Source organism: Melozone crissalis, unplaced genomic scaffold (assembly GCF_028551555.1).
Source record: "Melozone crissalis strain CALT ecotype California unplaced genomic scaffold, PUWL_Pcris_2 ptg000468l_1, whole genome shotgun sequence".
Taxonomy (NCBI): Eukaryota; Metazoa; Chordata; class Aves; order Passeriformes; family Passerellidae; genus Melozone; species Melozone crissalis.
In genome coordinates, this window is record NW_026536185.1 from 90,127 (window position 1) to 104,609 (window position 14,483).

The window sequence follows — 14,483 nt, forward strand, 5'->3', positions numbered from 1 at the left end:
GGTTCCTGTTGATGTCCCCAATGTCCCTGTGATGTCCCCGTTGTCCCCAATGTCCCCATTGATGTCCCCAGGCCAGGTCCATCCTGTCCCCAATGTCCCCAGTGTCCCTGTCACTGTCCCCAGGCCAGGTCCATCCTGTCCCGTGCCACCCGTGTCCGGTTCCTGTCCCTGTCCCAGTGTCCCCAGTGACATCCCCAGTGTCCCCAGTGATGTCCCCAGTGATGTCCCCAGTGATGTCCCCAATGTCCCCAGGCCAGGTCCATCCTGTCCCAGTGTCCCCATGTCCCCAGTGATGTCCCCAAAGTCCCAATGATGTCCCCAGGCCAGGTCCATCCTGTCCCTGTCCCCATTGTCTCCAATGTCCCCAGGCCAGGTCCATCCTGTCCCCAATGATGTCCCCAATGATGTCCCCAATAGTGTCCCCAGGCCAGGTCCATCCTGTCCCCAGTGTCCCTGTCACTGTCCCCAGGCCAGGTCCATCCTGTCCCGTGCCACCCGGATCCAGTTCCGTCAGGTTGAGGACCTCGGTTCCTGTCCCAGTGTCCCCATTGGTGTCCCCAATGTCCCAATGATGTCCCAATGATGTCCCCAATGTCCCCAGGCCAGGTCCATCCTGTCTCGCGCCACCCGGGTGCGGTTCCCATTGATGTCCCCAAGGTCCCTGATGTCCCCAATGTCCATGTCACTGTCCCCAGGCCAGGTCCATCCTGTCCCGTGCCACCCGTGTGCGGTTCCGTCGGGTCGAGGACCTCGGTTCCTGTCCCTGTCCCATGTCCCCATTGGTGTCCCCAGTGTCCCTGTGATGTCCCCAATGTCCCCAATGTGTCCCCAGGCCAGGTCCATCCTGTCCCGTGCCACCCGTGTGCGGTTCCGTCGGGTCAAGGACCTCGGTTCCTGTCCCTGTCCCATGTCCCCATTGGTGTCCCCAGTGTCCCTGTGATGTCCCCAATGTCCCCATTGATGTCCCCAGGCCAGGTCCATCCTGTCCCGTGCCACCCGTGTGCGGTTCCGTCGGGTCGAGGACCTCGGTTCCTGTCCCTGTCCCATGTCCCCATTGGTGTCCCCAGTGTCCCTGTGATGTCCCCAATGTCCCCAATGTGTCCCCAGGCCAGGTCCATCCTGTCCCGCGCCACCCGTGTGCGGTTCCGTCGGGTCGAGGACCTCGCCGCCGTCTGGTGCGAGTTCGGGGAGCTGGAGCTGCGGCACCAGCGGCACCAGGAGGCGCTCGCCGTGCTCAGGGTGAGGGGCACCCCGAAAATGGGGAACCCTGAAAACGGGGGGACCCCAAAAATGGGGCACCCCGAAAACGTGGGGACCCCAAAAGCGAGGAGCCCAAAAAACAGGGAACCCAAAAATGGGGGACCCCGAAAATGGGGAACCCGGAAAATGGGGGGACCCCAAAAATGGGGAACCCTGAAAACGGGGCACCCCTAAAACGTGGGGACCCCAAAAATGAGGAACCCTGAAAATGGGGGGACCCCAAAAACAAGGAGCCCAAAAAACAGGGAACCTAAAAATGGGGGACCCCGAAAATGGGGAACCCTGAAAATGGGGGGACCCCAAAAATGGGGGACCCCGAAAATGGGGAACCCTGAAAATGGGGGGACCCCAAAAACGAGGAGCCCAAAAATGGGAGACCCTGAAAATGGGGAACCCTGAAAATGAGGGGACCCCAAAAATAGGGAACCCAAAAAATGGAGCACCTTGAAAACATGGGGACCCCAAAAATGGGGAACCCAGAAAATGGGGGGACCCCAAAAATGGGGAACCCCAAAAATGGGGGACCCCGAAAATGGGGAACCCTGAAAATGGGGGGACCCCAAAAACGAGGAGCCCAAAAATGGGAGACCCCGAAAATGGGGAACCCTGAAAATGAGGGGACCCCAAAAATAGGGAACCCAAAAAATGGGGCACCTTGAAAACATGGGGACCCCAAAAATGGGGAACCCAGAAAATGGGGGGACCCCAAAAATGGGGAACCCCAAAAATGGGGGACCCAGAAAATGGGGGGACCCCAAAAATGGGGGACCCAGAAAATGAGGAACCCAAAAAAATGGGCACCCCAAAAATGGGCACTGAAAACAGGAAACCCCAAAAATGGGAAACCCCAAAACAGGGGAACCCTGAAAATGGGGGGGACCCCAAAAATGGGGAACCCCAAAAACGGGGGCACCAAAAACAGGGCACCCTGAAAATGAGGAACCCTGGAAATGTGGGGACTGCAAAAATAGGGAACCTCAAAATGGGGGGACCCCAAAAATAGGGAACCCTGAAAATGGGCACCCCCAAAATGGGCACAAAAAAATGGGGAGCCCAAAATTGCGGGGGGGCCTAAAAATGGGGAACCCTGAAAATGGGGACCCCAAAAAATGGGGAACCCAAAAAACGGGCACCCAAAACGGGGGCACTAAACATGGGCACCCCGAAAATGGGCATCAAAAACAGGGAACTCCCAAAAACCGGGAGACCCCGAAAATGGAGGGACCCCAAAAACGGGGCACCCAAAAAATGGGCAACCCCAAAAATGGGTAACCCAAAAACCGGGCACCCCAAAAATGGGGGACCCCAAAACGGGCACCCCAAAATTGGGAACCCTGAAAATGGGCACCCCAAAAATAGGGCACTCCAAACATTTGCAACCTAAAAAATGGGGAACCCCAAAAATGGGCACCAAACACGGGGAACCCAGAAAACGGGCACCCCAAAAAATAGGGCACCCCAAAAATTTGGAACCCAGAAAACGGGGAACCCAAAAATGGGCACCCCAGAAATGGGCACCCCAAAAATGGGGAACCCGAAAATAGGGAACCCCAGAAATGGGGAACCCAAAAAAAAACCCCAGGCACCCTGAAAATGGGGAACCCAAAAATAGGACACCCCAAAAATGAGGCACCCCAAATAGCTGGAAACCCCAAAAACGGGGGGGCCCCAAAAAACGAGCACCCCGAAAATGGGGAACCCCAAAAACGGGGGACCCAAAAACTGGGCACCCCGAAAATGGGGAACCCCAAAAATGGGGGGACCCAAAAAGAAGGGCACCCCAAAAATAGGGCACCTTGAAAATGGGCCCCTTGGAAACAGCGGTACCAAAAATGGGCACCCCAAAAATGGGGCACCCCAAATGGCAGGAAAGCCATTTTCCCTGCCCCGTTTTTCTCTCTTTTTCACTGTTTTTTTTCCTTTTTTCCTCAATTTTCCCCCCATTTTTCCCTCTTCCCCCCCTTTTTCCCCGTTTTTCCTCTGTTTTTTCCCCTTTCTTCCTCAATTTTCCCCGTTTCCCCCCATTTTTCCCCATTCCCCCCAAATTTCCTCACTTCCCCCCATTTCCCCCCATTTCCCCCATCTTCACAATTTCCCCAATTCCCCAAATTTTCCCCATTCCCCCATTTTCATCATTCCTCCCATTTTCCCTCATTTCCCTCCCTTCCCCCCTTATTCCCCTTTTCCTTTTTTCTGCTCCTTTTTTCTCTCTTTTTTACTGTTTTTTCTCCTTTTTTCCTCAATTTTTCCCTTCTTCCCCCCAATTTCCCCTTTTTTTCCCCATTTTCTCTCTTTTCCCCCCTTTTCCCGTTTTTTCCTTTGTTTTTTCCCCTTTTTTCCTCAATTTTCCCCCATTTCCTCCCATTTCCCCATTTTCCCCCATTCCCCCCATTTTCCCCATTTTTCCTGATTTTCACAATTTTCCCCTTTTCCCCCTTCCCCCCCCCATTTTCTCCATTTTTCTCTTCTGTTTTTCCCCTTTTTCCCTCAATTTTCCCCCTTTTTCCCCATTTCCCCATCCCCCTCTTTTCCCCCATTTTCTCGCTTCCCCCCCTTGCTCCCTGTTTTTTCCTCTGTTTTTTCCGCTTTTTTCCTCAATTTTCCCCAATTTCCTCCCATTTTTTCCATTTCCCCATTTTTCCCCATTTTCCCCATTTTTCCTGATTTTCACAATTTTCTCCCTTTCCCCCTTTTTCCCCCCATTTCCCCCCCTTTCCCCCCCATTTTCACCATTTTTCTCTTCTGTTTTTTCCCCCTTTTCCCTCAATTCCCCCCCTTCTTCCCCCCAATTTCCCCTTTTTTTCCCCATTTTCTCGCTTCCCCCCCTTTTCCCCTGTTTTTTCCTCTGTTTTTTCCCCTTTTTTCCTCACTTTTCCCCCATTTCCTCCCATTTTTTCCGTTTTCCCCCATTTTCCCCATTCCCCCATTTTCACAATTTCCCCATTTTTCCCGTTTTTCCCCCAGAAAGCCACGGCCCTCCCCTCGCGCCGTGCCGAGTACTTCGACAGCTCGGAGCCGGTGCAGAACCGGCTCTACAAAAACCTGAGGGTGTGGGCGATGCTGGCAGACCTGGAGGAGAGCCTGGGCACCTTCCAGGTAGGCACACACCTGGGCACACACCTGGGCACCTTGGGGACATGGGGATACACCTGGGCACACCTGGGCACACCTGGGGACACACAGGGATGGGTGTGGGCGATGCTGGCAGAGCTGGAGGAGAGCCTGGGCACCCTCCAGGTGGGCACCTGTGGGCACCTGGGGCACCTGGGCACACACCTGGGCACACCTGGGTACACCTGGGGACATGGGCACACACCTGGGCACACACCTGGGTACATGGGGACACACCTGGGGACATGGGCACACACCTGGGGCACACACGGGTACACCTGGGGACATGGGCACACACCTGGGCACACCTGGGTACACCTGGGGACATGGGCACACACCTGGGCACACCTGGGGACATGGGCACACAGCTGGGCACACACCTGGGGACAGCTGGGGACATTGGGATGGGCTTGGGGACACCTGAGGGCACCTGGGAACAGCTGGGACACACCCGGGTTGATGTGGGGGGCACCTGGGGGGCACCTGGGGACATGGAGGTGGGCATGGGGGACGCCAGGCTGGGCGTGGGTGACACCTGGGTGGCCTCAGGGGACACCTGGGCACACCTGGGGTGTGGGGTTGGCGTGGGGACGTGGTGTGCCCATGCCCCCCGCTGTGCCCGGGGGTGCTGGGCGTGGCTGTGACCCTGCTGTCCCCTCTGTCCCCACCCTGTGTCCCCCTGTCCCTCTCTGTGTCCCCATCCCTGTCCTGTGTCCTCATGTTCCCTGTCCCATGTCCCCTCTCTCCCCATCCCTGTCCCCATCCCTGTCCCTGTCCCCTCTGTCCCTGTCCCTGTTCCCATGTACCCCTGGTGTCCCCCTGCTGTGCCCTGGTGTCCCTCTGTCCCCATGTCCCCATCCCTGTCCCCATACCCCCCTGGTGTCCCTGTCCCTGTCCCCTCCTGTCCCTGTCCCCTGGTGTCCCTGTCTCTGTCCCCTCTGTCCCTGTCCCCTGGTGTCCCCTGGTATCCCTGCCCCTGTCTCCTCCTGTCCCTGTCCTCTGCTGTCCCCATGTCCCTGTCCCCTGGTGTCCCCATGTCCCTGTCCCTGTCCCCTCCTGTCCGTATCCCCGTGTCCCCCTGCTGTCCCCTGCTGTCCCCTGCTGTCCCCTGCTGTCCCCAGTCCACCCGCAGTGTGTACGAGCGCATCCTGGACCTGCGCATCGCCACCCCCCAGATCGTCATCAACTACGCGCTGCTGCTGGAGGAGCACGGGCGCTTCGAGGACAGCTTCAAGGTGACAATGGGGACACTGGGGACACTGCAGGGACAGCTGGGGACAGCTGGGGACAGATAGGGACAGCCGGGGACAGCTGGGACAATGGGGGAGCTGGAGGAGCACGGGCGCTTCGAGGACAGCTTCAAGGTGACATGGGGACACTGGGGACAATGGGGACACTGCAGGGACAGCTGGGGACAGATAGGGACAGTGGGGCAGCTGGAGGAGCACGGCCGCTTCGACGACAGCTTCAAGGTGACAATGGGGACACTGGGGACACTGCAGGGACAGCCAGGGACAGATGGGGACAGATGGGGACAGATGGGGACAGATAGAGACAGCTGGGGACAGCCAGGGACAATGGAGGAGCTGGGACAGCTGGAGGAGCACGGGCGCTTCGAGGACAGCTTCAAGGTGACAATGGGGACACTGGGGACATTGGGGACACTGCAGGGACAGCTGGGACACTGCAGGGACAGCTGGGGACAGCTGGGGACAGATAGGGACAGCTGGGACAATGGGGGAGCTGGGGGAGCACGGCCGCTTCGAGGACAGCTTCAAGGTGACATGGGGACACTGCAGGGACAGCCCAGCACAGCAGGGGGATGGGGACACCCAGAGAGGTTGGGGACGCCCAGAGGGGTTGGGGACACCCTGTGGCTGGAGGGGTTGGGTGGGACACCCCAGGAGGGAGTTGGGGACACCGCAGTGACCCTGTGCCTCACGAGGGTGTCCCCATGGGCACACGGGTGGGACATTGCTCTGTGTGGTGGTGGCACCGTGTCCCCAATGTCCCCATGTCCCCATGTCAGCACAGATGTACAAGTGTGGCATCGTGCTGTTCCGGTGGCGGCACCATATCCGTGTGTCCCCATGCTGATGTCCCCAGTGTCCCCAGTGTTCCCACAGGCCTGTGAGCGCGGCATCGCTGGTGACACCATGTCACCATGCTGTTCTGCTGGTGACACCGTGTCCCCATGCTGATGTCCCCAGTGTCCCCAATGTTCCCGCAGGCCTGTGAGCGCGGCATCGCTGGTGACACCATGTCACCATGCTGTTCCGCTGGTGACACTGTGTCCCCATGCTGATGTCCCCAGTGTCCCCAATGTTCCCGCAGGCCTGTGAGCGCGGCATCGCGCTGTTCCACTGGTGTCACCGTGTCTCCAATGTCCCCAATGTCCCCATGTCCCCGCAGGCGTACGAGCGCGGCATCGCGCTGTTCCGCTGGTGACACCGTGTCCCCAATGTCCCCATGCTGATGTCCCCAATGTCCCCAATGTCCCCGCAGGCGTACGAGCGCGGCATCGCGCTGTTCCGCTGGCCGCACGTCGGGGACCTGTGGCACTGCCATGTCACTGTCCCCAATGTCCCCAATGTCCCCGCAGGCCTACGAGCGCGGCATCGCGCTGTTCCGCTGGCCGCACGTCGGGGACCTGTGGCACTGCCGTGTCACTGTCCCCAATGTCCCCAATGTCCCCGCAGGCCTACGAGCGCGGCATCGCGCTGTTCCGCTGGCCGCACGTCGGGGACCTGTGGCACTGCCATGTCACTGTCCCCAATGTCCCCAATGTCCCCGCAGGCCTACGAGCGCGGCATCGCGCTGTTCCGCTGGCCGCACGTCGGGGACCTGTGGCTCACGTACCTGTCCAAGTTCGTGGCCCGGTACGGCGGCCGCAAGCTGGAGCGTGCCCGGGACCTCTTCGAGCAGGCGCTGGACGGGTGCCCCCCCCAGCACGCCAAGAGTAGGGACGGGGGACATGGCGGGGGGGCAGTGGGGACACTGGGGACATGGGGGGCAGTGGGGACATCGGGGACATGGGGGGCAGTGGGGACATAGAGAGATATGGGGGCACTGGGGGCATGGGGGGATATGGGGACATGGGCGGCAGTGGGGGGCATTGGGGATGGGGGACATTGGGGTTGTTGGGGGCAGTGGGGACAGGGGAGGGCACTGGTGACATGGGGGGCACTGGGGGCATTGGGGACATGGAGGGGAGTGGGGACATTGGAGGATATGGGGACATGGGGGGCAGTGGGGGGCATTGGGGACATTGGGGATACTGGGGGCATTGGGGTCAGGGGAGGGCACTGGGGACATCGGGGACGGGGGGCATCGGGGGACATGGGGGGCATTGGGGACATGGAGGGGAGTGGGGACATTGGGGATGTTGGGGGCACTGGGGGGCATTGGGGACATTGGTGACAGGGGTGTCATCGGGGACATTGGGGGATATGGTGACATGGGGGGCAGTGGGGGGCACTGGGGGCATTGGGGACATGCGGGGAGTGGGGACATTGGGGGATATGGGGACATGGGGGGCAGTGGGGGACATTGGGGATGGGGGACATTGGGGTTGCTGGGGGCACTGGGGACAGGGGAGGGCACTGGGGACATCGGGAACATGGGGGGCATCGGGGGCATTGGGAACATGGAGGGGAGGGGGGACATTTGGGATGGGGGGACATGCAGAGCAGAGGGGACATCAAGGGGCAGTGGGTACAGGGGTGGCATTGGGGCATATGGGGACATGGGGGGAGTGGGGATATTGGAGGGGGACATTGGGGGGAGACATTGGGGGATATGGGGGCACTGGGGGCATTTGGGACAGGGGAGGGCACTGGGGACATCAGGGACAATGGGGGGCATCAGGGACATGGGGGGCAGTTGGGACATTGGGGGCATTGGGGTCATTGGGGACATGGGGGGCACTGGGGACATTGGGGACAATGGGGGGCATCAGGGACATGGGGGGCATTGGGGACATGGGGGGCATTGGGGACGGTGGGGTTGTTGGGGGCATTTGGGACATTGGGGGCATTGGGGACATGGCAGGTATTCCTGTCCCTGTCCCTGTCTCTTCACTGTCCCTTGTCCCTGTTCCTCTCCTTCACCCCGTCCCCTCACCCTGTCCCTGTCCCCTGTCTCTGTCCCTGACTGTCCCCTCCCTGTCCCTATGTCCCTGTCCCTGTCCCCTCCCTGTCCCCTGTACCTGTCCCTGTCCTTGTCCCCTGTCCCCGTCCCCTCCTTCCCTGTCCCCATCCCTGTCCCTCTGTCCCTGTCCCTATCCTCTGTCTGTCCCTGTGTCCCCATGTCCCTGTCCTTGTCTCCTCCTGTCCCTCTGTCCCTGTCCCCCGTCCCCTATCCCTGTCCCCCTGTGTCCCCCTGTCCCTGTCTCCTCATGTCCCCTTGTCCCTGTCCCTGTCTGTCCGTGTGTCCCTGTCCCTGTCTATCCCCTCCCTGTCCCCTGTCCCCTTCTGTCCCTGTCCCTGTCCCCTGTACCCTTCCCTGTCTCTCCCTGTCTGTCCCTGTCCTTGTCCCCTCCTTCCCTGTCCCCATCCCTGTCCCTGTCCCTGTCCGTCCCTTCTGTCTCCCTGTCTGTCCCCGTGTGTCCCCATGTTCCCCGTCCCCTCCTTCCCTGTCCCTCTGTCCCTGTCTGTCCGTGTGTCCCTGTCCCTGTCTCCTCCTGTCCCCTATCCTTGTCTCTGGCTGTCCCCATGTCCCTGTTCCTCCCTGTCCCTCCCTGTCCCCTCACTGTCCCCTCCCTGTCCCTCCCTGTCCCCTCCCTGTCCCTGTCCCCATTCCTCTCTCTGTCTGTCCCTTTGTCCCCTGTCTGTCCCTCTGTCCCTGTCTCCTCTTTCCCTGTCTGTCCCTGTCCTTGTCCCCTGTCCCTGTCCCCTCCTTCTCTGTCCCCTGTCCCTGTCCCTCTGTCCTTGTCCCTGTCTGTCCCCTCCTTGTCCCCATGTCCCTGTCTGCCCGTGTCCCTGTCCCCTCCTTCCCTGTCCCCATCCCTGTCCCCATGTCCCTGTCCTCTGTCTGTCCCTGTCCTTGTCCCCTGTCCCTGTCCCCTCCTTCTCTGTCCCCTGTCCCTGTCCCTCTGTCCTTGTCCCTGTCTGTCCCCTCCTTGTCCCCATGTCCCTGTCCCGTGTCCCTGTCCCCTCCTTCCCTGTCCCCATCCCTGTCCCCATGTCCCTGTCCTCTGTCTGTCCCTGTCCCCATTCCTGTCTCTGTCACTTTGTCCCTTGTCTGTCCCCTGTCCCCTGTCCCTGTCCCCTGACCCTGTCTGTCCGTCTGTCCGTGCCCCAGCCATCTACCTGCTGTACGCCCGCCTGGAGGAGCAGTTTGGGCTGGCGCGGCGCGCCATGGCCGTGTACGAGCGGGGCACGCGGGCGGTGCCACCCGAGCAGCAGCGCGACATGTTCCACATCTACATCCGGCGGGCAGCCGAGCTCTTCGGGGTCACCCACACGCGCCCCATCTACCAGCGAGCCATCGAGGTGGGCACCTGGGCACACCTGGGGCACCTGGGCACACCTGGGCATGCCTGGGCTCACCCACAGCTGTGGGGACAGGTGGACACGGGTGGGCACAGATGGAATGGGTGGGCACAGGGGGTGCAGGTGGGTAGAAAGGGACACAGCTGGGCACAGGTGGGTACACGGGCACACAGGTAGGCACAGCTGGGCACAGGAGGGTACAGATGGGCACAGGTGGGCACAGTTGGTCGCAAGTGGCACAGGTGGGCTCTGGGGACACAGGTGGGCACTGGAGGGTACAGGTGGACACAGGTGTGCACAGCTGGGTACAGGTGGGCACAGGTGGTGCCAGGTGTCACAGGTGGGCACTGGGGTCCCAGCTGGTGCCAGGTGGTCCCAGGTGTCCCAGGTGGGCACTGGGGGGCAGAGGTGGACACAGGTGCGTACAGCTGGTCCCAGGTGGCACAGGTGGCGCTGGGGACACAGGTGGGCACCGGGAGGCACAGCTGGGCACAGGTGGTCACAGGTGGGCACTGGGGTTCCAGCTGGTGCCAGGTGTCCCAGTTGTCCCAGGTGTCCCAGCGGCACCGTCCCTGTCCCCAGGGTGTCCCACGTGGGCACCGGGTGGCACAGCCGGTGCCAGGTGTGCCAGGTGTGCCAGTGCCCCCGTCGCTGTCGCAGGTGCTGGGTGACGATGCCGCGCGGGAGCTGTGCCTGCGCTTCGCCGACATGGAGTGCAAGCTGGGCGAGGTGGATCGGGCGCGCGCCATCTACACCTACTGCTCGCAGATCTGCGACCCCAGGGTGAGACTGGGATATACTGGGATGGACTGGGATGGGCTGGGGACACTGGGGATACTCACTGCTCCCAGATCTGCGACCCCAGGGTGAGACTGGGGGGACTGGGATGGACTGGTATGGACTGGGATGGGCTGGGGACACTGGGGACACTCACTGCTCGCAGATCTGCGACCCCAGGGTGAGACTGGGGGGACTGGGATGGACTGGGATGGACTGGGATGGGCTGGGGACACTGGGGACACTCACTGCTCCCAGATCTGCGACCCCAGGGTGAGACTGGGGGGACTGGGATGGACTGGGATGGGCTGGGGACACTGGGGACACTCACTGCTCCCAGATCTGCGACCCCAGGGTGAGACTGGGGGGACTGGGATGGACTGGGATGGACTGGGATGGACTGGGATGGGCTGGGGACACTGGGGACACTGGGGACACTCACTGCTCGCAGATCTGCGACCCCAGGGTGAGACTGGGGTACTGGGGATACTGGAAGGGACTGGGATGGACTGGGGATACTGAGATATACTGGGATGGGCTGGGATACACTGGGAACGCTGGGGACACCCACTGCTTGCAGATACGTAACCGACAGGTGAGAATGGGGGTACTGGGATATACTGGGGATACTGGGAGGGACTGGGGACACTGGGGACACTCACTGCTCCCAGATCTGCGGGCCTTGGCTGAGGTGGCTCCTGGCCAGGAGTGTCCCCAGACTGTCCCTGCGCTGTCCCCATGTCTGTCTGTCCGTCTGTCCCAGATCACGGGCAGTTTCTGTCAGCAGTTTGAGATGTGACCATGTCTGTCTGTCTGTGTGTCTGTCCATCCCAGATCACGGGCAGTTTCTGGCAGATGTGGAAGGAGTTTGAGATACTGACGATGTCTGTCTGTCTGTCTGTCCCAGATCACGGGCAGTTTCTGGCAGGAGATGCTGATGTCCGTGTGTCTGTCTGTCTGTCTGTCTGTCAGATCACGGGCAGTTTCTGGCAGGAGATGCTGATGTCCGTGTGTCTGTCTGTCTGTCAGATCATGGGCAGTTTCTGGCAGCAGTTTGAGATGCTGATGGTGTCTGTCTGTCTGTCTGTCTGTCTGTCCGTCCCAGATCACGGGCAGTTTCTGGCAGACGTGGAAGGAGTTTGAGATGCTGACGGTGTCTGTCTGTCTGTCTGTCTGTCTGTCCGTCCCAGATCACGGGCAGTTTCTGGCAGCAGTTTGAGATGCTGATGGTGTCTGTCTGTCTGTCTGTCTGTGTGTCCGTCTGTCAGATCACGGGCAGTTTCTGGCAGACGTGGAAGGAGTTTGAGATCCGCCATGGCAATGAGGACACCATCCGGGAGATGCTGCGGATCAAGCGCAGCGTCCAGGCCACCTACAACACCCAGGTGAACTTCATGGCCTCGCAGATGCTCAAGGTGTCGGGCAGCGCCACGGGCACAGGTACGGGAATGCCAGGGCATGGGGGCACAGGTGTGGCACTGCCAGGGCATGGGGGCACAGGTACGGGAATGCCAGGGCATGGGGGCACAGGTACGGGAATGCCAGGGGGCACGGGGGGCACAGGTACGGGAATGCCAGGGCATGGGGGCACAGGTGTGGCACTGCCAGGGCATGGGGGCACAGGTACGGGAATGCCAGGGGGCACGGGGAGCACAGGTACGGGAATGCCAGGGCATGGGGGCACAGGTGTGGCACTGCCAGGGCATGGGGGCACAGGTATGGGAATGCCAGGGGGCACGGGGGGCACAGGTACGGGAATGCCAGGGCATGGGGGCACAGGTGTGGCACTGCCAGGGCATGGGGAGGGCATAGGTACGGGAATGCCAGGGCATGCGGGGCACAGGTGTGGCACTGCCAGGGGGCACAGGTGTGGCACTGCCAGGGCATGGGGGCACAGGTACAGGAATGCCAGGGGGCACAGGTGTGGCACTGCCAGGGCATGGGGGACACAGGTACAGGAATGCCAGGGGGCACGGGTACAGGAATGCCAGGGCATGGGGGCACAGGTACGGGAATGCCAGGGGGCACGGGTACAGGAATGCCAGGGCATGGGGGCACAGGTACGGGAATGCCAGGGGGCACGGGTATGGGAATGCCAGGGCATGGGGGGCACAGGTACGGAAATGCCAGGGGGCACGGGTACAGGAATGCCAGGGCATGGGGGGCACAGGTATGGAAATGCCAGGGGGCACAGGTGTGGCACTGCCGGGGCATGGAGGGCACAGGTACAGAAATTCCAGGGCATGGGGGGTGCAGGTGTGGCACCACAGGGGGAACAGGTGATGGGAATGGGGAGGGCACAGGTATAGCACCACAGGGGCACATAGGGGGGCACAGGTGAGGGTATAGGTATGTCACTGGCGGGCACAGGTATGGCACTGCCAGGGCATGGGGAGGGTACAGGTACAGCACAGGTGTTGCAGCAGGGCATAGAGAGGGTACAGGTGAGAGGGGCACAGGGGAGGGTACAGGTGAGAGGGGCATAGAGAGGGTACAGGTGAGAGGGGCACAGGGGAGGGCACAGGTGAGAGGGGCACAGGGGAGGGTACAGGTGAGAGGGGCACAGGGGAGGGCACAGGTGAGAAGGGCACAGGGGAGGGCACAGGTGAGAGGGGCACAGAGAGGGTACAGGTGAGAAGGGCACAGGGGAGGGTACAGGTGAGAAGGGCACAGGGGAGGGTACAGGTGAGAAGGGCACAGGGGAGGGTACAGGTGAGAGGGGCACAGAGAGGGTACAGGTGAGAGGGGCATAGAGAGGGTACAGGTGAGAGGGGCACAGGGGAGGGCACAGGTGAGAGGGGCACAGAGAGGGTACAGGTGAGAGGGGCACAGGGGAGGGCACAGGTGAGGGGTAGAGGTGTGGCACCAGGGGAGCATGGGGAGGACACAGGGAGGGTACAGGTATGGCACAGGTATGGCACTGTGAGGGGCACTGGGGGGACACGGGGGGTCCTGAGGGGGATCTCAGGAGCCATGGGGGGGTCTCAGTGGGGTCCTGGGGGTCCATGGGGGGTCCTGGGGGAGCAGTGGGGGGGGGATCCATGGGGGGGTCCCGAGCCCCCCTGAGACTGTCCCCACATCCCGCAGTGTCAGACCTGCCCCGGGTGGTGTGGGGGGATCTGGGGGGGGTACCGGGTGTCGATGGGGATCCATGGGGGGGTCCCGAGCCCCCCTGACCCCCCCCCCCCTCCCCGCAGTGTCAGACCTGGCCCGGGGCAGAGCGGCCTGGACGAGATGAAGCTGCTGGAGCAGCGCGCGGAGGCGCTGGCAGCCGAGGCACAGCGGGACACGCCCCGCCCCGCCCAGCAGGTGCTGTTCGTCAGGTGAGACACGCCCACTGCCATGGACACACCCACTGACACACCCACTGACACACCCAGCTAACCCTGACACACCCAGACCCGCCCAGCAGGTGCTGTTCGTCAGGTGAGACACGCCCACTGACACACCCACATAACTCTGACACACCCACTGACACACCCACCTAACCCTGACACACCCACTGACACACCCAGCTAACCCTGACACACCCATTTACACACCCACTGACACACCCAGCTAACCCTGACACACCCACTGACACACCCACTGACACACCCTGCTCTGCCCAGCAGGTGCTGTTCGTCAGGTGAGACACACCCTATACTGACACGCCCACTGACACACCCACCCCTCATAGCCACCCCCACTGACACACCCTACCACGCCCATTTCACACAGCCACGCCCTCCTCCGAGTTCGCTGTGTGCTGATTTGGGGTCTCTGTTTCTGATCTGGGTCCCTGGGTGACTTTGGGGTCCAGTGCTGATTTTTGGCTGTCTCTGTTCTCTCTCTCTGTCTCTG

At 61.4% G+C, this 14,483-nt stretch overlaps 1 protein-coding gene across 1 annotated transcript in view; it reads left to right on the forward strand.

Moving 5' to 3' along the window:
* Window positions 1-13,958, forward strand: part of XAB2 (XPA binding protein 2) — a 31,281-nt gene extending 17,323 nt beyond the window's left edge. The window contains exons 10-17 of the mRNA XM_054295025.1: window positions 1,108-1,239; window positions 4,225-4,356; window positions 5,493-5,606; window positions 7,168-7,330; window positions 9,673-9,863; window positions 10,524-10,646; window positions 11,909-12,080; window positions 13,838-13,958. Of these exons, the coding sequence (XP_054151000.1) occupies window positions 1,108-1,239; window positions 4,225-4,356; window positions 5,493-5,606; window positions 7,168-7,330; window positions 9,673-9,863; window positions 10,524-10,646; window positions 11,909-12,080; window positions 13,838-13,878 (1,068 nt within the window). The 3' untranslated portion in view covers window positions 13,879-13,958. The remainder of the gene's footprint in view (window positions 1-1,107; window positions 1,240-4,224; window positions 4,357-5,492; window positions 5,607-7,167; window positions 7,331-9,672; window positions 9,864-10,523; window positions 10,647-11,908; window positions 12,081-13,837) is intronic.
* Window positions 13,959-14,483: the final 525 nt, after the last annotated feature.